The sequence below is a fragment of the Nestor notabilis genome, unplaced genomic scaffold (genome assembly GCF_000696875.1).
Source record: "Nestor notabilis isolate BGI_N333 unplaced genomic scaffold, ASM69687v1 scaffold1044, whole genome shotgun sequence".
Classification (NCBI taxonomy): Eukaryota; Metazoa; Chordata; class Aves; order Psittaciformes; family Psittacidae; genus Nestor; species Nestor notabilis.
In genome coordinates this window covers 33,166-61,013 of record NW_009926640.1, presented here as the reverse complement: position 1 = coordinate 61,013, position 27,848 = coordinate 33,166, and the positions used below count along the sequence as shown (strand labels likewise).

The following is a 27,848-nucleotide window of genomic DNA, read 5'->3' as shown; positions in this document are numbered from 1 at the left end:
CACATCTGAATCTGGTTTCTTTTGGCCCGTACTTGGAAAGGTTTGTACTCTAACAACCTAGAGGTAAAATTGCCTTATGTTCATTAGGCATCTCTTACACCTTCGGTCCTTCATTTTAGTCTCTCATGTCCCTGTAGTAGCTCAGTCATGTCACCTAAATCCAGAATAACTCACAACAGTTGGTCCTAAAACTTAATTTACACTACTACTAAGGCCATTGGTCAAGAATCTGTGCACAGCAAAAGACAGTTACTGCTGTCTTCAAACTATTTAATGATTATGGCCGTTAGCATTGGAAATGACTAGTGGGTAGATATTTTGAGAGCTTCTCTGTCCTAGATTTTTGTTAAAACAGAGTAGAAACTTGCATTCCTCAAACAAGTCTGAACTAACCAAAGCTGAACAAGCTTTCAGAAAGCTTGTTTAAAATAAATACTTTTTTATTAACAAAATATAAACAAATAGAATGCAATTCTTTCATATTTGCTCACTGATTGCCTTTTGCAGTCCTGAAAACAGTGGTACTCTTAATTAAATACAGTGCTCCCTGGTCATATAAAGGTTACCCATTTGCTAAGTTTAAGTACTTATTTAGAGAAGATGCAGTTTTTGTAAAAGATTGAATCATTGGTGTCAGTAATGTTTTATAGATAGGCAAAATGGTCACATCCTCGAACTAAAATTTTAACAATTAAATGAAATATGAAGAATACTTGAATTATTTTATTAACAAATATGTTTTATTTAACATATTATGGCATAAGATTAAACTCAAAATTAATAAAGTAAAGTATGTGCTTTTATAGATATAATAAGATCAAAAAATAGTATTTTAAAAGTACCAAAAGCTCTCAACAAGTTGTTATGTTCTCTGTGCTTTCATTATTATTCTTTCAAACATGGTATTTATTCACTGTATTTCATCTGTAATGCTTCTGCTTTCACCTCCGGCTCACTTGAGAATCTACTATTAATTCCATTAAAACATGCAATAAATACGACTTCCAAGAAGAACTGCCACATAGCCATAGAGCTACAGAACTCACTGCAAGAATACCGATAAGTAAGGTATCAGTTAACGTCAGTCAGTTTAAGGCTAGATCCTTGGCCGGTGGAAATGGGCAGACACTGATTGCAGCAGAACCCAGATGTACCAGTCAACTGCCAGCTTCCAAGTTCCATGTCATGGCAAGTCACTTTGTCTCTCCATAAAGGAGAGTATTGTATATCTCTATAACGTTTCATTATAATTCTTACACATCTCTAGGACAGTTAAATTTTCAAAAGCAATATGTTGATTTTGAGTCCACCCCAATACATACATTTGAAAATAGGTTTCTTTGAACAGTTAAAGGAAGCCTTGGGTCTAATTCTTGCATTACATGAAAAAAAAGAATAATCACATCACAAAAGTGCATATACGTATGTATGTATACATGCAGAAGGAAGCCACATTGCCACTTACAGCATGGCCAGCTGCAGCTATATGCCATTTACTGCTTCAGACATGGGCCTGTGTCACAGAGTACATATACATGAATGTAAACTTTATCCCTTGGTTTAAAAGACCCTACTAAGGGAAGTCTTCCTGTTACGGAAAGGACTAAATCCAGGGACTGTTTGGAAGTGGAGTTTTATTTCAGGCATCTGTATGTGGACCTGCTCCACTGAAGTTGCAGCACCAAAGCTTTATTGCAAGAAGAGACTATTTTGCACCAAACTGTAACTAAGTATATCAACTTAATGGACTTTTGTAGAGAAGATATTAAATGATTTTTCCATTTCCCACCAAGTACATCTGGTAGAAACAACACCATACTTTCCACTAGCATCTACAATTTTGAAGTGGCCAAGCTTAGAATGGCAACTGACCACACTAGAAGGCATCAGCACTGGGAGTAAAACGCTCACTCCCAGCTCCTAGAAATAGCTCTCAATGACACTTCTTCAGCAGATGAAGAGTAATATTTTTAACTGCAAGCATGGTCTCTGTGCAGGTTGGTTTGATCAGCATCTCAGGAAGTAAGAATCCAAAATGGCCAGTGTCACGCAGCTCAAATGCAAACGCGTAGGGGATGCCGTTTTTGTAGGCCCAGTCCATAGAGCTACCCGAACTCACATCTGAGAGAGGGAATTGAGAGAAGATTAAAAAGAAAAAGGTTAAATGCAGGTCATGTTGAAAGCACCAGAGGGTTCATGTGGCATTTTGTCTCTGGGACTCAGTGAATATACTTGCATCTCCAGCTGTTGCTTGCCCTGATCCTGAACACCCCTCAGAGAAGGGCATGGGTACCCAGCACCTGGTGAAAGGTGCTCAGCACAATATGGATTAGACCCTTGATTTTCACAGGAAAAAAATTAATAACTGACTTTTTTTGTGTGTAGAGCAAAACTTTAATAAAAAAGAACATACAGAATAAAACCTCAAACTGTTCTTGTTCCCAGGTGAATACAGTCTAAAGCTTTGCTTCCACAAAGATCTTCCAGCTGGATGGGAGCTCTGCATACTTATAGGTTTAACTTGGGGTTTTTAGGCAATTTCTTTGCAGGGAGAAAGGAGAAAGCTGATAAAGTGATCTACATTCTCCTTTTCAAAGCGCTTTTCAAATTATTTTGTCTTCATGTCTGTCTTGTTTTCTCACCGTTTCCTTAAAGCATAAGAGCATTTGCATAGGTGGTGTCTAATATTAACAAACCTTCCCGAGGAAGTGTGCTTCTTATGCTTTCCTTATCTCCATATGTTGATTACCCAAGACACTTATATAAAGATCCATCTCTCATGTGGCCTGCTGTCTTCTGTGCAATTCTGGCATTAATCCACATTTGCTCTTCCTTTGACATAGTGACTGACTGCACTGTAACGAACACAAGATAACGACCATGCTGTGAGATTGTGGAGGCCCATAATAAAGTGGAGCTCTAGCCAAAACACAGCAACAGCAGAGGAAATGCAAGAGATTACTTGCGAAAAATCTTGCTATTTACTTAAGCCTCTGGCTTTCTGAGTGTCTGTTATCATCACTGAGTGCACTCAGGCCTCATACATTCAGTGAAAAAAAAAAGCGTCTTGCTGAAACCTGTTGAACTTCTGTTTCTCTTACCTGTCTATATGGAGACCTTGACTGGCAAATGTTGTTACATATTTAAAATGAATATTTTAAAGATATTTTGTTATAGGGAAAAATGCACTTGAAATTGCTCTCTGAAAAATGGAAGGTGTCCAAATAAAGATACTGTTGCTATCACTTATTATCATCTCGACACAGAGACATCTGAAACTCAGCTTTTAAAGACATCACCCTAAATTTTAGAATTAGCTCTATGAATAGCTGTATCTATCACAATTGCATAGAAGAAAGGTAAATAATGGTGAAAAATTAAACCTACTTTGAATTATTTCCTCCTGTCATGGTTTAAACCCAGCTGGCAAATAAGCACCACACAGCTGCTTGCTCACTTCCCCCATCCCCACTGGGACGAGGGAAAGAATTGGAAGAGTAAAGTGAGAAAACTCATGGGTTGAAGTAAACACAGTTTCAGGACCAAAAAGGAAGAAAATAATGGTAATAATCAGAATCACAGAATTGTAGGATAGTTAGGGTTGGAAAGGACCTTAAGATCATCTAGTTCCAGCTCCCTGTTGAAGAGGCCCTAGAGGAGGGCCACGAGGATGATAAGAGGGCTGGAGCACCTCTCACATGAAGCCAGGCTGAGGAAGTTGGGGCTGTTCAGCCTGAAGAAGAGAAGCTGTGTGGAGACCTCATAGCAGCCTTCCAGTATCTGAAGGAGGCCTACAAGGATGCTGGGGAGGGACTTTTCATTAGGGACAAGGGGTAATGGGTTCAAACCTAAACAGGGGAAGTTTAGGTTAGATATAAGGAAGAAGTTCTTTACCGTGAGCGTGATGAGGCACTGGAATGGGTTGCCCAAAAAAGAATTGGAATATACAAAACAAGTGATGCACAGTTGCTCACCACTTACTGACTGATCCCCAGCAATTCCTGAGCAGCAGCCCTCGGCCAGCTTCCCCTACTTTATATACTGAGTATGATGTCATATGGTATGGAATACCCCTGTGGTCAGTTTGGGTCAGCTGTCCCAGCTGCGTCCCCTCCCAACTCCTTGTGCCCCTCCAGCCTTCTCACTGAATGAATTAATGAATTCAGCATGAGAAACTGAAAAGCCCTTGACTCAGTATAAACACTACTTAGCCACAACTAAAACATCTGTGTGTTATCAACATTGTTCTCATACTAAACCCAAAACACAGCACTGTGCCAGCTAGGAAGAAAATTAACTCTATCCCAGCCAAAACCAGGACACCTCCCAGATATTTTATAACTTAGTGCATTTACAATATCTGATAAAGATATGCTTTTAAGGATCTTGTTTTGTCTATTTTTATTTTTTTTAAAATCTGGTATTGTATGTTCTGAACATGTTATTTGCTGGCTTTCACCTTTCAAATGCATTGCTTTTAGATCTCTTTTATTGCATCAATTTATTCTTACTGCAATCAATTGACTGAATCAATTACAAAACTTCATCTTCTGCCTTCCTCACCATCCACAAGTGGAACAAAGTTCACTTTAAACAGTGTTTGCTTTCTTTGTTATAATAATGGTAATTTCCTTCTTGCTATAGGTAGGTCAAAGTCACAAACGTGTGCTAGAGGAAAACTTACACAAAGTGCTAGACGCAGGACCGTATCTGTATCTTATACCATAGGCTGACTGAAGAGCGTTAACAGCATTATAGGCGGCTGATTCCTGTACGGGGGAGAAAAACAAATACATAAATTAGACTTTGAATTAAATACTATAATAGGATTGGAACCTCATCATTGACTTCTGGCTCAGTGCTGTGTTCCATGGCAGCTAATGTAAAATTATTTTAAAGGATAAATGCATTATTTATTTTTATTGACAGCAATTCCCTAATTCCCTGAAAAACTTGGTTCAGTATTTTCATGGCATGAAGAAGCTTACTGCACTGTGAATGGTCAGCCACTAAGTATTTGTAATTGTATGTATGTATACCAAATCGTTTGTATCTATGCAAACAACAAATTGAGGCAACATGTGAGATCATGAGATGAAATAATATTTTTTATGCAGTTTAAAAGCCATACATGCATTTTCTGCCAGTATGTTGGATGCATTTCCAAGTCCACTAAACCTCATCTCTGAGAATCACATGTGGATAGTGCATCCAAACAGAGAGAAAGCACACGTGTATTCAAAAGAAAGAGGAATATTATGATCCTAAAGAAAAGGATTGTGGAGAGTATACAGCAAAGGCTTGGAATATCTATGAAAACACAGAACCATCTCTCTATAGAGAGCAGGAAATGCATATCTTAGGAGCTGGAAACTTACGGACTTTGAGCCACAGCATAAAGCTGCAATGGTTGTTTAAGTTGTTTCAATTCTGTGAACTGAAGAGCTGTAGGTTTCAGTTTATGCAAGTCTTCATGCACTTGGTCCTTACCTTGATATCATGAGGCACTAGATGAATGCACTGGGGAAGGATTACTCTATACTTGCCTTCCCATTTATACATTTTCACTAATCTTCCACTTGTTTGCCATTGTCAGAAACTGTGATTCTGGCTTAATCCTTGGTCTGACCCCAGTCCTGCTGTGGGTCTTTGCCCGAGTAGAGAAGCCAGAGAAAACTGCTTTAAAATGTCAGTCCAGGAAAAAAAAATAAATATTTTCACTTACAACAAGTAGGGCTTTGGAGAGTTTATTTTATACTGAGAACAGCTCTTAGCAAATGGAAAGACACTTTTAAACTCCATTATATAAATCCATTAGGCACAACTAGAGTTTTTGTTACTCAGCACAGGGATGACAGGGCTGGAGACTGTAATTTTCAGCTTGCCCCTTCTCTTCCTCTTGCCATCTCTGCGAGAGAGTGCATGGAGGCAGGGATCGATGGAGTCAGTGCTGCTGGGAACTTCTGCTGGGTTGGGATGTGGTCACCAGACGGTGTGAGGGTTAACCTCTGAATTACCCAACACCAAAGATGAGGAGGTCAGAGGAGGTCCGAGGACAGGGGAAGTGCTGTCACTTGGGCTGTTCCTCCTATAACAGATGCCTCAACTTCTGTGAGTCATGACACACAAGACCCATAATGGGGTCAGAGGTGTTGAGTGGCAGGATGGTCACTGCTGTGAGCAAGGGAGCAGGAGACAGGGCTCAGCTGAGGGAGCTGAGATGGGTGGAGAGCAACATCCTACTAAATGCGCCATGGAAAAGAGAAGACAGCCACAAAGGAGAAGACTCTCCATGCATGAGTTATGTATGTATTGTACAGCAATGAGACAACAGAAGCAAGCCCTGTTGAAATCTTACTGATGAAATAGTTTAACAATGCCCATTTAAAACCAGCACAACAGTTCCATGCAGAGGCAGCAAACATCTGGTGGTCAGACTGGGAGTGTCCCAAGTCCATGTTGACCTTGGCAGATGTCTCTGGGCACTGTGAACTTGATGCTCTTAGCCTTGACAGGTACTACTTGCTTCCATTGTTGGAGTTATGTGCCCAAAGAAGGGGACAGTTTTCAACTGCATCATACTGTGCAGGCTGGACAATGAGTAAGTCCAGGCAGCCAGTCTTTGAACACCTTTTAGGAGAAAGCTTCACATAAGATTACCAGATTTTTACAAAGACATACACAAACTCAGTCGTGCTATGTAAGTTCACTGCAAACACTAAGGCAAACAAGTGTACAGGAAGAAAAGGGATAAAACGTAGGTGAAATTTAAAACTCTTGAGATGGATGAATGTTTCTGCTGTTTGTTTTCTTGGTTTTTGTTTTCAATTTAAAAGTGCACTTTCATTTTGATTATCTTAAAAGAACAGATTTCAGGAGAGTGTTAATAAGAGAGTTGTGCCTAAATTAGAACAGAATATGCATGTTGTGATCAGTACACAGCTCTCCAGTTTCAAAGCAGCTCTGAATAATTGAACACTTTAATCGAAATGGTAACTGACAACTCACTAGAAAGATACGACCCAGACAGAAACATCCTTTCTTCTGCTCAGGATTAATTGTGGCCCCCTGTTAGCACCAAATGTTATTTATCTGCTATGCAAGTGGAGGCCTACAGTTGTCCACTGTACACAGTCTGTCTAGACCAACAAAGCTTGTTCCATCAGCAGGAGGAAAGAGAGATCTGCTGCTTTCCAGCTCTCTGTAATTTCTGGAGAATCTGAAACCTCAGCCTAAGTCACCATTTTAGGCACTTCAAATATTAAGGGCTATTTATTCAGGAGCCATCAGATGACAGAGCCTTTGGCTGTAGGCAAATATTAAAGCACACAAATAAATAACCACCAATATTCCATTCATTTTCACTATGATCCCCATAATGAGCTTTCTAAATAACAGGAAATTACTTCAGTTTTTTATTCCAACCTCCCTGTTCTTTTTGACCCACTGCAATAAAAAGTAGCATAGAGTCCAAAACACTGGCAAAATATTTAGAATTGGGATTTGGCTTCTGTTTGTCCAGGGCTGTTGTCTAAAACAGTGTCTTTCTTTGTCCCTTTAGGTCTGTGCTCCACACTGGTGAGAAGCCCGATCCAAGGTCTCCCAATCCTAGGGAACACCTACTACACAACAAAAACTCAAATTCCTTTGGTCTAAAAGCTGTGCATGGAAAGATAGAGTGTGTGTGCTGAGGGCCAGCTACTCCCTGTCTCAGGATGGAAATAACCCTTCAGCAACAAGAACAACATGTACCGAAGATTTACTGGCATGTGTGAAAACTCTCAGTTAGAGATTTCTTCTACTTACAATGACAGTGTCTGCTGTTGCCTTACGTTACTCTGGATATTTCCATCAGATACCCGATAATCATCTACTTGCAGAGGAGATGCTGATTCTTCCTAACACCATGTCTTTATCTTCTGCTGTGTTGTCTGTTCTTAAAACTATATTCTTGCACCTGCTGGTGCAAGGAATGAGATCCTGTGGTTTTAAATTCCCAGTCGATGTTTTCTGGTAAGCGATAGTTACCAATTAACTTGGGGACCTCCTTTTTCTTTGCCACTCCCCAAACGAGGGTGACGATACAATAAAAAGAAGACTCGTGGATTTGTTCACAGTCAATGCAGGGCTGGTTAGTCAGTCCCCACGAGTCTTGTATTTTTAGCTCCTTTGGCTGCTTAGTTAACTTCTAATTTGCTGCGTCGCAGGAATGACATCAGACAGGAGAATTTTTAGTAGCTTTTGAAATTAAGTGTCTTAACAGAAATAAACCCACAAAGAGAGTTTAGTTGGTGGTGTGCTGGCTGCTCAGCCTCCTGAGAGGGCAGCTGAGTGGAACTTCAGTGAAGCTCCAGGGACTGACATCATCATTCATCCTGCACAGAATAAATCTAAGGTGTAGCTAAGCTCCTTTGGAGTAAAGTAGCTCAAACTAGGAAGTTGAAAGTCACTGCAACTTTCAAGGCCTAAAAGGGCAATGTAAATATACTGGGATCTGAGAGAAAGAGGCTCACAACTGGCTGAGTGTAATGTGTGTCTGTGAGCAGGAGCAAACAGACAGTAGAGCTTAGCCATGTTTCCCTGGGAGAACAAACCGTAGGGACAGTTTTATGCACAGGAGACTGGCTAAAAACAGATGTCAGTCTGTGAGCAGAGGGAATAGTTCCGCATTTGGATGAGCATGAAATGTATATATCTGTAAATCAATAGGCTTGCATAACGGCCCTGTATTCTCATTGATTTATTTTTCTAATAGACAAAAGCCGTGAATGTTAATTAACTGCTTGTCTTAAAGGGTTAAAAATACTACGTCTGAGCAGGATCATATATAAAGCAATCCAGGCTTTATTTTTGGTAAAATCTACGACATTTCTTCTCTAATTGATAGGCATAAACCATTTCAAATTTATTTTGGTTTTAACATTGAAGATGATCTTTGTGCTCCTGGTGCTTAAGTTCTGAGCACAGAGGGACAGGAATTTCAGCTAGATGCCCAAGAACTTAACTACATAATTCCCATTACAGTTAATTAAATAAAATGATAATAACTATAATTAAAACCCAGGGATTTATCCTATAAAGTAATTTAAAGGGACTGATGGGTGGAAGGCGCTATACCATTTTAATCAAATTACCGCTGACTCACTATGACTGAAGGTTATATAACCAGAAATGTGATTGCAAGCAGATGCAGAATGAATACCGCTCAATATTAAATATGTGCAAAGGATTGGAGAAACAAGTCTCCTCTCAAAACAAAAGAATATTATATAGGGAAGCATATTCTCTCAAGTTTTAATGTACTTACCACACAGCTGAAGTTTGGAATAGTTGCGTATTGGTAGGAGTAAGGGTACAGCAGCATCTGTGCATAAGCATGGAAGGACAAATAGGCTTTTATTTGTTTCCGATGTTTGCGGAGAAAATGAGCAACAGCCTTTACTTCAGGCTCAGACTCAGGAAAGGGACCACAGTAGGTGTCATCGCATGGGTGAAATGAAGCACCTTCATCTAGAGATTGAAAGAGAAAGTTGATGGTGAACAGTTACAGAGAATTTCCCAAGGGTCAGCTTCTGGCTCACCCTGTGTGGGCCCCTGTGCACAAGTGTGAAAAGCAATAAACAAATTCCTTTCTCGTGACTGATGGGCGTGAGCCAGTGGGACCTCAGTACAGCAAATCTGCTTGTTCATCTAGTACACAAACCAAGTTGCCAATTGGCCAGCTAAATGCAGTTCTTCCCAGAGGACATATTTTTAACCCAACAGAAAAAAGAGGGCCTGACTTCATTGTCTTTTCTTCTCTGGCTTTCCATATGAGTGGCACATTTTATGGTAGCATTCCAGCATTTAAACTATTAAAGGGTCTCAGTGGGTCTGTTTGACACCAGAGAAGTATACCTCTTTCACTAGTCACTGCCAAGACTAGCTATTACAGTGGTGGTTACAATGGTAGGTAGGTAACCACAAAAGGCATTAACTTAGACACTGGTTTAAAACATGAGAGTAGTTCCTGAGTGCTGCCTAGTTTTACTCTTGCAAATCTTATGGAAAGAAAATGACAAGACAGTGGGATGATTGTTCAGTTAGCTAAAACAGAAATAATTCCAGTTTGTACAGGGCTTAATTTTCCTTCAAGTTTGGGGCTGGGGTTCAGTTGTGAGAATATCTTTCACTATGTCAACCTGCTCATGTGGCAATAAGCTACAGAAGTGTAGCTTGCCTGTAATATCCCATGAGGTACTGAAAGATGAAACTCAGAAAAGGAGATGTGGCAGTGGCTGCTATATCATTCAGCAATTCTGGATGTAAGCCACCATCTCATTTACAGCTTAGGGCCTGAGCCTGAAAGAACAATTTCTATGCAAATCTACTCCACTCTTATCCACTGTGATTTTAAAACGCCACATGTTTTACAGTAACCCACAGAATAGTAATAGTTTGTTTGTGACATTCCCTGGAGTCATCAGGGACTTAAAAAAGCAGTGTTTTATTAGCTTTCCTTTGTATATAAAGTACTGCCATCTTCAAATAATAAGAGCAGTGTGTGAGAAAATATAATAACATGAACTATAATAGGTTTATGCAATCAATGTAATGCCAAAAAATTCAAAAGTGGAAGAACTTAATGCTGCAGCTTCATTTGTAATAAGAAAATTGAGGCTACCATTCAATGGCCACAGGTTGGGATTTCAAAAGGCATTAGTGCTTAGATTGCAGTGGATATGGAAGGGTTATATAGAGGGCAGATGGTCTCCTCCCTACAGAACAGATGGCCACCAAAGCATCTAGATCCCAAGAGTACTCTGCCTTGATGTCTTGTCAGTTATTATAGCTAAAGAAAAGCTATTTAACAGATCCTCCAGAGCCTTTACATTTTTTAATGGATACTTCATCTCCTGTAACAGTGTTATATACTAATTCATGAAAATGGACGTCACTGTTAATAAACAGCAGAATCCTACAAGGTAATGGTAAAGTGACCCAATGGTAAAGTATGTCTTTCAGTGAAGAAAAACCTCTTTAAACTCTCCAGCCTACTGTTGTGAGCCATTTGCAATCCTAGCTGGTACTAAAAAGAGAGGTCTTTCATGATGGCCTTAGATAATGTAAGGATATCCTCAGTTTTCATACTGCAAGTTTTTTTAAAGTAACACAAGAAGCAAAAAACCCAGCACAGTACATACCAACTTCTGTGAAATTTCTGAGTTACAGTCCTGAGAAGAAAACGGAATTGCGTAAAATACTACCAGGCTGCTTCGTTTTTGTACCTGATTGATAGCATAATGGGGGAGAATAAGTATCCTCCAACATCCATCATGAGATCAAATGTACAAAGGAAGTGTGTGCAGAGACTGATAAAACCAATGCTTTGGTACAGAAGGAAGACAGGGAGGGTGATTCTCAAACTTCCTTGCAGCCTCTTCTTCTGCCAATATGGGGTATTCTCCTCAGTGAGTAATGGGGTACACTGGAAATTGGGATGAACTGGAAATTTTAACTCCCACTGCTGCTTTCCTGGGGGCTTTGGATGCAACCCCTTTAACTGGATTTGCCCTGTGACATGATTTAATTCTAAGTACCTCATCATTGGCTGTAAAGTTGCTATTTATTTCATGAACATTAAACCATTGCGCTAGTTATTGCACATATATATGTATATATGTACATATATATACATATGTGTATATATACATATATATGTATGTATATATTGCAAGGAGCATTTCTATCCAGAGATCTTGCTGTCATTATTCACCTGGGCTGTGTACAATTTCTGTGCACTATTTCGGGTGCAGGGCCCTGCAAGGTGAAATCTACCACGATCAGTGATATGGCCTTTTCTTAGTGTCTAGAAAATACTGAAGCAACATCATAAAGCTTACATCAAAGTCCTACACTAGAAGGGAAGAGGAAAGCAGAAAGGATGCTGTGTCTTTACTAAGTAGTGCGCTGCTGCTAGCATTCAGCGGCTTTATTGGGGCTGGATTATGCAAAAACGCGCCAGCCTGGAAGCCCCACAGCGAAGTTCAAGCCTGTCTGCAAACTCTTAAGTGTGACTGAACTGAATTAAAAGGTTTTTACAAGCATGTGCAGTATGTTAAACACACCATGATTATACAAGCCTCAAAGTGTGATATGATCCAGATTCTTCTCTGCCTCATTTAGTGTCAGATTAATGAGAACATGGGGCACTGGGTGAGGATCTTCTGAGCACCAGTCAGCTCAGTTCATGAAAGAGCTCTTTATTCTCTGCAAAATAGAGAATCAGAGTTTGGAGTCTGGTGAGGGAAGCAGAGCATGTGCTTGGCGGGATTATGAGCAACCTTGGAGGAATTTTGAGTTTTTAAACCTGGGGCAGGGATTTGTCTTTCATGTTCGGTGCAGGGGAGAAATGCAGCAAGTGGTGTATTGCAACATGCAACGTGTGTGTGTGTTGTTATACTTTCACTCAGCCTAGGAAAAACGTTTTTTTCCTGAAAACTAAGCAAGCATTTCAGGACTGAGTAAAAAGTGTGCTTTAGTACAGTGGCTAGTGAGCAGAAGGAGCAGGGAGCAGAGTGATTTGAACCCAAGAAAGATTAATCAGGACTAGTAAGAAAATGCACTGTGTCAGTAGTATTGCTGCACTGACAGGTACTTGCAAAATGGCTCTGAAGACTTTGTAAGAGAACTGTTTGTTCCAGCTATGCAGCCCTGACATTGACACATAAGTAAAAGATGGTAACAGCGATGCAGGACTTTGGTTCATTTTTACATTATTTTTGCAGCATAAAATTGCCTTAAAGATCATGTTAGCGGCCATGGGACTGTCTTCTGTAATGGAGGGGTTCTCAGCTAACATAGGCTTTCTGTAATTGCTTCTGTGTCAGTCCTCTCCTAACTGCAAGTAGAGCTGAAAAAACCTGGAAGCATATTTCACAGGTCCATATTATATTGAATGTATGCTTTTGTTCACTCTCACCTCATTTGTAATCTCCCCTGGCAGATTATTCACACTCACTTTTATCCTTACAGTCCTATTTAAAGAATCCATGCATGCCAGACCATACAGTGCTTGCTCCTACTGCAAGTAATGAGTATTGTGGAAACATCTAGAGACTTCCAGTGGAAGAGGGATGGGCTGAAGGGAGTGCTAGCTTTACGCAAACACTATTTGTGTCTTTACAAGTTTATACTACAAATAAGGAAGGTGGATGAATGCTGGAGGAGAAAACATCTGCACAGATTGTTGAAGGAAGTTGCTCAAGATGGGAGAGCAGGTCAGCAGAAGAACCAGTTAAGTATATCACCATAGTTCACAACAAAGTGCTATTACTTTCTGCTGTACCAGAACTTGTATGTCTGCTTACTCCTGTGTAAGTTGCACTGGCTTGCTGTAAGGTTTAATAAAACCCCCTTTCCTCTTCAGTGGATCCATTCCAAATCTTCTGCTAGTATTTCATTACTGCTGAATTCTCTATGCAAAATTGAGGTCAATTTTAATGAAAGTACTTACAGAAGTGCTGGGAGTTTTAAATTGGATCTTCATGCATTCAGAAGCACCTTCTTTCTTTATGAAATCACTAATAATAATGGTCTTAAAATACTCTCAGACATTTCTCTGTGAAGCAAACAAAGCAACTCTGACATTTCCAAAGCTAAACCCATTTCAGGGAAATGACTAATTAAAGTAAAATCAACTTTGAAATGTTTCCTAAAACTGTAAGTCAAGTAAATCCTGAAATCTGATGGGCTGGGCTCAATACTGTGTTTCAAGTCATTTACATGATTGCAGAAATACAGAACAGCTGCATGTCTGGTTTTATATATTTGCCACACTCACCATGAAAAACCTTTTACTTGTGATGAGAGGTGTTTTTCAGAAGTTCAGGACATTTGTTTTTCTTGAAGCTGGAAGGAAGATTTGAGTCCTGGCTTATGGTTTTATGGGAAACTACCTCCAACTTTAACTATGGAAAAGATAACACTTCATGATGGATGTGACCTAACCTACTTACTCTGTTGGATAATTAAATACAGGGTAATCTGAACTGGTGGACCAAAGTATCTCCAGACTTACCACACCATTTCACTTTCCAGTTGCGATTAGCATCAACACCATGACACCGAAACCTTGTGTTCTTTGATCTCGTTTTTCTCCAAAATCGATCCTAACATAAGGTATAAAATAGTTAAATAGCAATATAACTGTCTTTAAATCTATTTATACAAATCTAAATCTAAAAATCTATTTATACACACAACAAACCAACCCTGCTAAACATATTCAGTACTGTATTTTAGCTGGAGTGATTTACTTCCATTTTGCGTGCCACAAGGTGATAGACCAGATTATACAGAAGGTCCCCTCTGATCGATGCAACAATCATTCCATCTTTCCAGAACAATTTTTTCAGTAATACTACTGATACTACTCACATTTGTCCAGCTAAAATGATATCCATCCACATTAAATACAGGCATGATATAGAAATTCAGCTGAGTTAGCATCTTTCTCATGGCAGGATCAGTCTGGTATGTCTGAAGAGCCTAAAGCAAAAAAGCCAAAGAAAGTAGTTTCTATAATAAAAATAATTTCCCGATTAAATGTTGTGACAGGCTAAGACAGTCATGTGGCCTTTGGCAGTACAGAGACCTGAACTCTGTATGGCACCACTGACATCCTTAGAGCTGTACTTGAAAGGCTGGTATCTCCCTCCATATGTGGTTAAAGGCAGAATGTGAACATGTGAAAAAGGTGTTTAAAAGACCCTATTCTCTCTGCTTCTCAGTTTCTATGAATAGCCAAGAAAATACAACTCACATTAAAGAGCAGCAAATACATACAAAGTGTTTCTTGACATAGGAGCTGAAAGCCAATGGACAGATTCCTAGTTGAGGAAATTACTTTAGCTACTGTAAGACAATGGACTGCTGTTATTTCTACCAGGTGGTGATTTGGTGAGGTCAGAGCAAGTCTTGAAGTGTCTAAGGCTCACAATATGCAAGCTTTTTTTGTATTCAAAGTAATTTATTATATGCACAATCATCAATACAGGCAGATTATTCCTTTATAAATTAGAATACCCTCTACGTCTGGAGAATCTCAAGTATAAAAATTAGTAGAGGAAGTCTAGGTAAGGAAAGTATTTTCTTTTCCATTCTATATCACAGAAAAACATAGCAAAACAGAGGGTCCTCAGCAATTCTGTTTGTTAGTATCAGAGATGCTCCTTTACCAGTTTCAGGAAGCTTGGACACCACATTCTGTAGAAAAAACTGTCCTTTGTCATAGCTGGGCATCAAATCTGCAACCTTCAAAGTTTAAGTCTTGATTCTGTAAAGGGAGGAATCAAGTGCTTCACCTGGCAGGCAGAGAATATATCACACTGGCACTGGGTTCAGAGGGATGCCTTAGGCTGGCTCCTCTCCTCCTGTTGCTGTGATCACAGCTTCTGCTCTGCAGTGTTTTTGGCCCTTCAGATCCAAGAAGTAACATGTGTTTGGGAGGACAAAGGGAAATGTATGCTCTGAAATAAACTAAATAAAAGCTTTTCAATTGAGAAATGCCAGGGATCAGTGCGAAGTACAAGAATTCGATAATTCTGAGCTCTTAAGTATGCAGCTGTTTGAATTACTGAAGCTGCCACAGGGGTGATGAATCCTTTTTGTAGAATACCTGTAAGAACACCCATACAATTGGACATGTCTGGGGCTGAAATTTACTCACGGAGGAGTCTGAAAACTTTTTCTTTACTGAGGGCCTAGTGAGACTTCTAAATACTTTTTCTAAGTTGTTCGTTAACAGGTATACCTCTGGCATGCAGTGCTTTCCCCTCAAGCGATCTCAGCTTCCCTCCCAGCAGTGCTCTGCACGTGCAGGTCCTTCATCAGATCCAAAGCATCATGTCATCCCTGTGCAAAGCCACCGAGTCACCCAGTGCTACTACTCCACACTGAGCTCCTCTTCTGTTTCAGCCAGGCAAGAGGTGGAGAAGATGAGCAATAGAGGGCAAAGGGGGAACAGCACAGAATGAAATGAGACTGGGGCAGAAGCTGGGACAGCACAGGGTGGAGCACCGAAGGGTGGGATGAGATGCTGAAACGGGGTAGGATTGTCACAGGGGAGAAGAGGATGACAGCAGGGTTTTGAGGGGAAGCTTAGTGAAGCCATGGGCTGCCTGGGAGAAAGTCACTGGCTGATGAAGAAGTCCCAGGTCTCCTGGCCCATGTGCCAGAAGTCCCCCAAGGATTCTTAGCTGGAATGGTACTGCATTTAAATTTGATTTACTTGTATTAGGAGGTCACATCAAGGCTACAAATACATTTGGATAAAAGTATTGGTATTCAGGGAACTGCTTCTATAGTAAAAAGTAATTTTGTCAAAACAGAAAGGAATGGTTACTCAAAAATAATGACTGTGACAACAAGGGCTCTGTTTCATTGATGTTCCATGTGCAGAAAACACATACTTGAAGTGAGTACGGCTACTCTGTGCATTAAGATAGCCCTGCACTTAAATCTGCACAGGCTTAAGAGACTATATGATAAGTATGGATGTTAAATCTGTAAAACTGTTCTACAGTGGAAACAAAAAAATGTCATCCTCCAAAATATGAGTCAAGGAAAAATAACATTTTTGTTTTGCTTATTTCAGGGACGAGTAATTTGGCTGGGGAAGAAATAATGCACCACACGCCACTTCACTGACTTTTTAATTCTTTTCTCTTTTTGGACAGTTTCAACAAATTAAGCTCAAGTGTGCCTCCATAGTGGGTATTTCCAAATCAGTGGTAATAAGATTGGCCTATTTGATTCTATTTGTATTTACATATGCCATTCTTCTGCTGTCAGTTACATCTGTAACTATGCATTTTGTTACCTTGTAGTGTTATATTCTGTATTTTATACTGCAATGGTGTAAGATTAAATTCTTTAAAACACTTTAAAAATTATCTCTTTGAAATAACTACAGGTAAGTAATTAAAGTAATACCCTTCTTAAAAATTGCATGGATGAGCTTTGCAAATTTTTCATAACCTTTTGGAATCTGCAAAAAGTGACATAATGAAAATATTTGAATGAAGATTTTTTAATGTTCAATATGTTTTAAATCCTATGAAGAATATATTTTTCTTTCTAGGTAAAAGCACCACCATTTAAAAGCTGAAACAAAACATAGACTGAAAAATGCAAAGCACCCTTTCATTTTTTAAAGCTACTCTGGGTTATTGTAATGTCTGCTGTCATTGACAAAATAGTAGGAGAGACTTTAGAAAGCATTATAGTCCCCAGTAATACTCTTCAAAATTTTAAGTTGATTTAGAGCCAAGTATAGAATCATGGAACCATAGAAGGGTTTGTGTTGGAAGGGACCTTAAAGATTGTCTAGTTCCAACCCCTCTGCCATGGGCAGGGACACCCTCCGCTAGACCAGGTTGCTCCATCATTCAATTCTGTTCTTTAAAGCATCTATGTTTTCTCTTAATAATTTGGTTACTCTTTTAAAGTAGCATTTCATTAAAATGTAATGGACTGGTGTGACCTCCTTCTTGAAGGAAAGCCACAGTGTTAGCTGGTATAACCTGGTGTAAGTGAGATCATATTCAGTCTTTCTGCTGAAAATATTCTGTCCTTCCTACTGTTTTTTATCTGACGCTTTTATTTGATATATGTATTCAGGAAACACAGACTGCATAATCTTACCTCTCTTAATAGGGAGGTCTTTGGCAATGTGCCTTACAGTTACTAAGGTGTGTCCTTGCTGGAGCAAAGCCCACAACTTGCCTTTTGTGACGTGACTCTCAAATCCTCTGAAAAATGGTCATGCAAACCACCCACCCCGGCAGTGCTGAAACATTTTCACTTCACTATGACACAAGCAAGATGAATATAAACTATTAGTGAATTAACTGCTGTGTCGTTCGCACAGAGCTCTCAGAATACAAAGTAATGTGACTTTATATGGCTTGATTCTGCTTCCTCGTCACGCAATCAATAGCAGCTTCACTGCTGAATTTGCAGAGAGCTAGACTGGCCCAATAAATGCTGAATAGTGTTATTAGTGAATGAACAGATGATACAGGAACCCTGCCAACACCATGCAAGCAATCTGCCTGGGGGATGGGGGAAGAACCAATGATTAATAGGAGGGGGCTCGATCATCTGGATCGGCAGAGTGGTGGTTGTTGATAGCACTACACCAGCTTAGGCTGGCTGGGGATCTGGTCCATAGGAAATTTAATTTGGTGGATGAAGCGAACTAAAGAGCTATATTGTACACTGACAAGGCAATAAAAGGCAAGAGTTTAAAATGGATTTAGGATGCAGTTGGGCTTTTTATAAAATAAGGGGAGTGACTGAGAAGGACAAAGCAAGGAGACAGAGTTGAGAGAAACTGGAATTGAAGCTGAGCTTAATAACGATTTGCTGTCCCTCAATTAATTATTATTAAGTTAAAGGTAACAATCAGCTTTTGCTGCTTCTGGTTTAGAATTAAGCAATCACACTGAGTTAAGCAGTTACCATTATAGCACAGGGAACTGACTGCATTGCTGTTCTATCAGAAATCGCATAAAGCTGCTTCCAACAAAACAGGATTAACTCTTCCATGCCATTATCAAGATATCAGCTAAAACATACTTTCTGGCAATAACATACAATATTTTACTATTGTCTGTACATCTTACACTTCAGCAGGGTGGCACTATGATCTGCCATTCAGGCCTTCATTGCTACTTTATCAGTTTGGCAAGCTAGTACTTAGCTCTGTTGCTGTACTTGGACGAAGTACATCTTTTTATCACCATTTTCCCTTTTACTGCTAGTGTCCTGCTTTGGCATTCGAATCACGACCTGAATGGTAAGCCCATTATTAAGGCTAAGATACAACTGTGTGTCTAGAAACAAGTGGCTTAAAATAAAGGGTCAAATTTTCAAGGCTGAAGCTTGAGCTGTATATGGTTTATTATTATTTTTTAACACCAAGAAAAATCTTCCTTCCTCTTTGGGAACATTTCCCACAGGAGGAATCCAGAAACAGCAACTGACAAAAAAGAGTGTGCTGCAAATACTCTGCAGCATTCAGAAGAGAGCTCATAAGAAGATTCCAAAAAGAAGGACCTGTAGGATCCCAAAGTCTTGCTTATGCTGCCTCTAAAGAATGCAGAAGGAGAAGCTGAAGCAGAGAAGAGGCAGGGAGACAATGGCATAATTGACATGTTAGAGAAGCAAACAGCAGTTCCAGCAGGCTTGGACAAGGTCTGGACCACCAAAGCAAATGCAAGATCTTGTGGGGAAGAAGCTGCATAGTTACACAAATCTTAGTGGAAAAAGGAGACAGAACTTCTTGGTTCTACTCTGAGAGGTAGTACATAAAAAAGTGCCTCATGGTTCCCAAATACGTCAAGGACTGCCTAGCAGGAAAAGGGAAGGCCTGAATTATTCTGAAGCACTGTGAGTGCTCTGAATGGGGCAACATAAACTTCTCTACTAGTAATTGTATGAAAATAACGGCCACCTACTTTGTGGACACTCATCAAGAGTATACCTCTGAAAAACGTAATTCTTTAATTTTATGTCCTAGTTATGTTGGTTCAAGGTAGTACATACTGAGGGCAACCCAACAGAACTCTCTTGAATACACTGTTTAATTAAGTTGTTGAGACACCATTAAATAATTAAAATGAAAATTACTGCTTGGAATTCAGTTTCTGGAACAACTATATTGTCCAACACACAGAATTTTCTTTTGTAGTTCTTTCTCATGCTCCATAGTATTTCTGAATATCAGTAGTTTTACTGAGGCCCTAACTGCTCAGCATCATCACACAGGAGTTGACTGCTAAAATATAAAGCTGAATTTCTTCTGTAGGGCAAGTAATACTTTGGAGCAACAATGTGAATTCTTTTCATGCCTTGAAGAACATATTCAGCAGCTCAAAAGCCTTCACAGGGTATAATTTGAATGTCCTAGTGATTAATACTTAACATAGGAGATGGCACTAACAAGTGTCATTGAAGAATTCCTACTACAGGCACAACACAGCTGCAAGGTCACCTTTATATTATCACAATGTACTCGCATTGTGAAAAACAAATAGCTACAAACAAAATTAAAGTATTTTTTATCTTCTTAAGATAAGGGGTAGGCAGGAGGATGCATCTGAGTAGTTGAAAGTGCACGAGAGAAATAATGCAGTACTTACTTCCTTTTGGGAAACTGGAAACCATTTTAACTGTTGGGTTGTTGTGGTTTTTTCGCCATTGCAAAGATGTCACAGCAAAGGAAAGCACCCTCTCTAAACTGTCTTACTGTTGAATAGAATCTGGGGAAATCCACCATGTATCAAAAGAGAAAGAAATACTGCACAGTGTAAAAGTGGTTTGCCACAGCTGCTTTTAAAACAATGCATCACATGCCTCGTTGTGGTAATACCACGGTACTGCACTCCATCTTTTTGTCATTGGCTTGGATTTTATTAATTAAAAAAAAAATCAGAATCACAGCTGAGGGCCCAGTCTGGGAAACTCTTGTTGGAAGTGTTCACTGCTACTTTATTTTCCTTCCTTCTGCTTGAAAGTGGTGCACAGTAGTAACGTCTGCTTTCAGTAGCAGGGACATGCTGGCCAGATGCAGATACTCAGAGAGAAGTGGAGTATAAAATGGCTGCAGGAATAGCTGAACTCATTCAGAACTGAACCAAATGCGGAGCAGCAGGGGGAAAGTTGAGTCAAAGCAGAAACAACATACAGAACATACACATAGGGGTAATTACTGTACAGAAACTTCAAATAGCTGGAACAGCATTTGGAGCATTAAAAAAAATCATAAGGATAAAACAGATTTTGCATTTGTACCAGTGCCTCTTGCTGTTGAAAGGCTGATGAATGAAGTACTGAGTGAACAGGCTGGAGGTGATCTCTCTGATGGAGAAAAAACAAATAGTGTTTTAGTCAGAAGCTCCTAACAGAGAAGAATGAGTTAGCTGAAGATAAGTAAGGGTGAGTGTTTCAAATATAGATGAAACAGATGGATTTTTCCTCCAGATAATGGATATATAGGGAGCACTCAGAGAAGTCAATTTTTTTCTGAGGTCAGGCGGCTAAAAAGACAGCTGGGGAGACAAGAGCTTGGTAAACAATAAAAATTAAGATCCAGTGATTGTACTGTATGTATGAAGGAGCTGCAGAGCATTTGTGGAGAGATCTGTCACCAGGTGACTGGTCCTTCACAGTGAAAAAAGCCTGGTCTTCACAGTGCCATCATCACTGGCAGCTGCGAACGAGGCTGCAGCGGGGCAAGATACAGCCCTTATAAGCTTCTGGCTTTCCTAAAACAAGGGTGAACTAAAAACTGATACACAGGAGGGAAGCCCAGATAGGAAGATTTCGTACAGCAAGAAGATACGATGGTTTAAAGACCAACAAAAAATTTCAAATCAAATCAAGATCAACTGAAGAGCTTTAGCTGAAGGGAATGGACCTTCGAAATAAGAAATGTATCCAACTAAACATTGAAAGGAACAAGCCACAGGTACAGTGTGTCTTTTGGCCTTGCATGCCTCTGATTCACTTTGGAATTTCAAATTATTTCAAAACCTCTTCAGGTTTCTGAGAGCCAGCACTTAAAGATATGGTAAGAACAGTGGTGTAGCTGTCATCAAGATAGGAGTGGCATAAATGTATGGCTTACATGGAGAGAGAGGCAGTTATATCCTTGCCTCTTTCCTCTGTGGTTCAAAACTTCTGCTTGGAAAACACCCAAGCTGGAGACAGAAAGCCTATCATGGGGGTGAACTAAATACATTGCCTCAAAGAATAACTAAATACAGCTGCAAAGAGCATCCTTTAATATTAGTCTGAAATCCTGGATTGTGGGAACATGACATTTCAGCTGTACCTGTTCAAAAGACTTAAATCTGTTGACAAGTGATGATAGGTCAAGCATATAATCTTTAACAAACATTACTGTGTTGCTTCACATAACTATCATACACACCCCCAAAATCAGACTATTTCTGAAGTGGGTGAAAAACTGGTGTCTGAATTTCATAATCAGCCAGTATTTTGAGGCTCTGGCGGTTAGGATAGCAAGGGGAAATAAATTTACTGACTCCTAAAAGATTACTAGTTTTGACGGACCTTAGCAAGACCCAGAAACAATCCAGAATGTGAAACTTTTTTCCTGACAGTGTGGACTTCAGCGCTGGAATGAATGAATGAATGTTGCTCTGACTGTTGATGCAGCATATTTCAGATGTTTTGTCCATCAGGACATGGTCTGTGGAATTTTGCAGAACGAGTATAAATGCTACACTGGCTTTCAGCAGATCTTAAAGAAGGAATACTTACGGCTTTATAGCCTTCTGACCACCTGGCCTGCATAGTGCAGAAGAGCCAACCCTTGTTAACACTGACACTGTCTGGGTCTCCTCCTTGGACCTGTGTTTGATCACACTGTTGTCTTTATTCAGCTCTGTAGATGTTTATGTATGTTCCCTTATTTTAGGTATCCTGCCTTTACAGTCAAGCACTTCATAAACATTCCTGAGGAAGAATCTCAGGTCTCGAACCCTGCAAAATTCCTAGTAAAGACTGGTCTCTGGGGCCTGGTCCATGAGCCTAATGGCTGGCTAATTGGCATTATGCATCCCATATGCATCCCACAACGTGACTCATAAATCAGTCTCAAGCTGCAAATAGTGGGGGCAGGTGTTGCCATTCTGCATCTTGGACAGTCTGTGTGTCTCTCTTAGCTCATTATTATGGAGTGAAAAGATGGGATTCAAGCCTGGTTTTGGCAGCAATCAATACCAACATCAGCATTCAAAATAAAAAAAGTCAAAAATCTGCCTTCAACCTTTAAATTGTTTGTCTGGGGTTACCTGTCTGCTCCTTGGGTGCATGATAAAGCACAAACACATCATCTTGAATAATTTGGGAACTCATGTAACTGCAATCATTGGCCACCTACATTTCAGAATTTGGACTTTAGGCCATTCATCTCACAGCTTAAAGTACATAGAGCATAGAATCACAGAATCATAGAATAGTTAGGGTTGGAACTGATATTCATTTCATATTTGGGATTTTTCTCAGATGAGGCAGCTATTATGGCCCATCTTTAAGGGATGACACAGTGCTGCAGGATGAGCAGGGCTTCAAAGGTGGGGGTTTGGATTCCTCTACTATACAGCTCCTTTTCAGTGGGTCTGTGAATAGGGTTGAAGGAACCATTCATGGGTAGTCTAGAAAGGTCAATGCCCTAACCAAACTTATCAAGTCACCTTGATCAAATCCAGAAAACTCAGAAGTAGTTTTGAACATTGTTCCAGCAAAGACCTTAGATATTGTTAGGTTCTGTCCCAGAAGCAGCAGAAGGTAGCACTGCTTATCCAGTCTCACATCAAAGAAAAGCGGCTTTTCTATGTGCAATGCAATGTTAAGCTGACTCACATTCAAAGAATGATAATATTATTTTGAGGAAAGTCTTCAAGACTTAAACATTTGAAAAATACAAGAGCCTAGGTAGTCTATGGAAGAACATGCCTCAGATGCAAGATATACTGAAGCCGGTCAAGATATGCTAGTTTTCCTTTTTTCCTAAATAGGCCCACTTTTGAGGATGGGAGAATAAAGTGACGGTGGAGGTTGTTGCATTTCCAAAGTGTGAGGCTATTTGCACCTTAATCTGAGACTCTGATGAGATTATTCCCTTAGGGGAATACACTTGATCTTAACGGATGTTTCCCTTACAGTTGCCGCTGGATTTTTAGAACATTATGTCAAGAAGAAGTACAATCAGTGCTTGCTTCTTGGAGGTTTTTAATGGCTTTTCTTGAATTTTCTAATTTTGAAATACAAATTCCTGCATCAGAAACAAAGAATAGTGCATCTTTAAGTCACATCCCTGAAAATGTTGTATGAATGACATTTCAAGCTTATACATCATTGACGGGGATCAAATGGCAGCATTTATTAGAGGGAAGAAAGTCAAACCAGATGTAATGGGAATCCTCATCTGCTTCCACTAAAACCGAAACCGAATCTAGTTTTGATGTTAATTTGAATAGCTGCCTGTGAACCATATTTCAGATTTTCAAAACAATGGTAAAATCCTAGATTTGAGGTTTGGATAATTCGATATCTGAATTCTGCTTCTCCTCTCACAACCACGCACCCAGTGAAGAGGAGTTAGTGTCCTTATTTAATCCATATACATATATAATTGTACTCTTGCAAAAAGTCTATAGGGTTTGCTTCTTTAGTTCTATGAGGGCTATTTAATTTGGGATAAAACCATACACAAATTTTGTTTCTAAAGTCTCCTGCTTTCTACAACATAGTAACACATAATATAGTCCCTTTCTTTCCAGTTTGTAGTATTTACCAACATATTTTAATGTACGATTTTAATTTTTTTTCCTTCCCCCCTCCCCAAATTCTTTTGCTGTGCACACAGATTCTGGGTTACATTAGATTAATTTATCTTTGCAGGCAGCCTTCAAAGTAAGGCCACATGTAATCTGTTCCATTGCTTTTTACAGTTCCTCTTGCTTCCCTACTCTAACTACTCCAGGTCTCTTACTATTTCCCTGTCAGGGCCTTTTTTGCACCCTTTTTCAGCTGAGTAAGCATTGAAGTTGAATGGTACTCTACTGTAACATAACTGGTATTCTACTACAATACACACATGGACACTTCTCTGTGGCTCATTAGCTGGTACCTAAAGATCTGATCCTGTGCATGCAGGGCGTCCCCTTTCTTAACTTGAAATTCAGTGAGTATAAGGTAGGGTTTGTCAGAGGCCACCAGTATTACTAGCCCTGGTAGAACATCTGATTAGCAGAGAGACTAGAGGCATTCAGGGCACCTTCTGCAAAAACAAACAGTGATGTTATTAACACCAGACCTACGGAATACAGAGCCAAAGCTGGAGCTCATGCTGGAGAGGATTAGAATGAAAAAACACACAGAAAAGCAAACGAAAAGTCAACCCCCTAAACCAAACAATAGTCCTTGCTTTCCTTTTGTTTGTTTCAAAATGCAAGTAGGCTGGTTTGGTACTCTAAATTATATTACATAATTCTCTTTCCTGTGCATTCTCTTTCTCTTTTTAATCTTTAACTTCTATATCTTTCTCCCTTTTTCTCTAGTTCATCTCTTCTTTTTCTCTATTGTGTTTGTCTGCATACAAAACAAGCCTGCATAGCAGGCAGCCTCTTGCCTTCCCACAATCTAACCTCACATCCTCACTTCCCAGGTCTGCTCTACCTTAGTTTGCTTTGCATTTCTAGATAGATTGGAGCTGGGTCCTACTCAGCTGAACAACTCCAGATGCTTTGTAGAAAGTGGGGAGTTGCTGCCCATACCCTGGTAATCCATACTAGCAGCCAGCTGCTCACTGGCACCTCCACCCTACTGGAGATGCTGTCTCCCACTGCTTGCAGCAAATTCACTGGCACTCAGAAGGTGCCACTTCCAGAGGTGCAAGCAAGACTCTGAAGGTTCCTAAGCTCAATGGGAATATCTGGTCAAGTTTGTAGCACAGAGTCTTGAGCTTGAATATTAAGCGACACTCATACGGAGAGGTTGTTTTCTAAACTAAATAACCTGAAAAGCCTCGTTTTACACAGGAGTTTGGATACTTCAATAAAAACAAGTGACAGAGATCACAAGGTGAAGTGAAAGCTCAATAAAATATTTCAGGCTGCCTGCACGGTGAAATGATGCATGTATGCTGTTCCTGCTAGAAAAGAATCTAACATCACATAAATCCAACAATTCCTTTTGCTTGCCTTAAATCAATAGGCTTGTGGTGCTATTCCTTAGAGTCAACAAACATGCCAGGAAAAATCTGTTTCCAAGCTGACTGCTCTTTCTCAGAACTGCCCATAAGCGCTAGATGGGGATGGAAAGTGGGCTGCTGGGCTGCAGAGGTGCTTAAGGGAGGAGTTTGCCAGCCAAAGAGAATTGCAGAGTTGGAAGCATGGAGAGGCCTTCAGCTTTCAGTTTTTCCACAGTTCTTACTGAAAAGGTCTAATTCATTTAATGAGAAAAGCAATATCCTAAACCAAACAATCTAACAATCTTGTCTTTCCTCCTCTCCCAGTCTTTTTTAATACAATGATGGAGACTGTGAGCATAATGTATTCTTATCCTAATGCTTTTTTGCTATAATGCTGGGTTGATATATTGCTCTAAGGAAAGAAGAAAATGTATATCATTTGTGAATAAAGGCAATGCATAACCGACATGGCCAGACAAAAGTGGTACATTCTTGTAGTCTCAAGGCACTCTGCAGAAACTTTCTTTCATCTAGGAAAATGCTTTTACATAGTTAGCAAAACAGTCTTACTAGCAAGCTACTCTTCAAGGATCTCAAATAACAACCAGAAGGTTTTTATATACACATAGACAGCCTATAAGGTCTACAGAGAAATGTTACGATTTTTACCTTCCTGCCACACTGTAGTGCTTTATGGGAAAAGCTCAGCAAGGAATACGTATTTGAGCAATAAGGCTTTCCCACCAGTGCCTGCCTGTGCCAAACATCTTCCTTTGTTTACTGCAGCCTGTTCTCCTGGGTAGGATAGCTGCTCAGAAGCTGCTCTTCCTCCCCAGGCTGGGAAGAAGACCACCTGGTTGAACAGAGAGCTTTGGCCAGAACTCAGGAAAAAACAGAGTTTATGACCTTTGGAAGAAGGGGCAGGCAACTCACTAGGACCACAAGGATGTCATGAAGTTATGCAGGGAGAAAATTAGAGGGGCCAAAGTTCAACTAGAAATTATCTGGCTACTGCTATTAAAGACAATAAAAATTGTTTCTATAAATACATTAGCAACAAAAGGAGGACTAAGGAGAATCTCCATCCTTTACTGAATGCAGGGGGGAAAGTAGTGACAAAGGATGAGGAAAAGGCTGAGGTAACTAATGCCTTCTTTGTCTCTGTCTTTAGTAGTAAGACCAGTTGTTCTCAGGGTACCCAGCTCCCTGAGCTGGTAGACAGGGATGGGGAGCTGATTGAGGACCCCATAGTCCAAGGGGAACTGGCCAGTGACCCACTATATCAGTTAGACATACGTAAATCTATGGGGCTGGATTCAATCCACCCAAGAGTACGGAGGGAGCTGTCAGAAGTGCTCACTTGAGCTCCTTTCAATCATTTATCAGCAGTCCTGGCTAACTGGGGAGGTCCCAGTTGACTAGAGGATAGCAGGATCTGGGGCACTAAAGGCCTGTCATTCTGACCTTGGTGCTAGGGAAGGTTATGAAGCTGATCACCTTGAGTACCATAGTGTGGCATATAAAACAACACCTGTTTATCAGGCCCAGTCAGTATGTATTTATGAAAGGCAGGTCCTGCTTGACTTCTATGACAAGGTGACTGCTTAGTGGATGAGGGAAAGGCTGTGGATGTTGTCTACCTAGACTTTAGTGAAGTTTTTGACACCATTTCCCACAGCATTCTCCTGGAGAAACTGGCTGCTCGCGGCCTGGATGGGTGCCCTTTTCATTGGGTAAAAACTGGCTGGATGGCCAAGCCCAAAGAGTAATGGTGAATGGAATTAAATCCAGTTGGCAGCCGGTAAGTGGTGTCCCCCAGGGCTCGGTACTGGGGCCAGTTCTGTTTAATATCTTCATTGATGATTCGGATGAGGGGATCAAGTGCACCCTCAGTAAGTTTGCAACTCCCAGTTTGGCTGGGGGTGTTGATCTGCTGGAGGAAGGCTCTGCAGAGGGATCTGCACAGGCTGGATCAATGGGCTGAGGCCAATTGTACAAAGTTAAACAAGGCTCAGTGCCAGTTTCTGCACTTGGGCCCCAACAACCGCACACAATGCTACAGGCTTTTGGGAGAGCGGGC

General features: G+C 40.2%; 1 protein-coding gene across 1 annotated transcript in view; it reads right to left on the bottom strand.

Moving 5' to 3' along the window:
• Positions 1-1,933: 1,933 nt before the first annotated feature.
• Positions 1,934-27,848, bottom strand: part of CPA6 (carboxypeptidase A6) — a gene marked incomplete at its 5' end in the record, with an annotated part of 32,795 nt that continues 6,880 nt past the window's right edge. The window contains 5 exons of the mRNA XM_010013614.1: positions 1,934-2,121; positions 4,685-4,769; positions 9,308-9,510; positions 14,060-14,150; positions 14,419-14,529. Coding sequence (XP_010011916.1) covers positions 1,934-2,121; positions 4,685-4,769; positions 9,308-9,510; positions 14,060-14,150; positions 14,419-14,529 — 678 coding nt within the window. The remainder of the gene's footprint in view (positions 2,122-4,684; positions 4,770-9,307; positions 9,511-14,059; positions 14,151-14,418; positions 14,530-27,848) is intronic.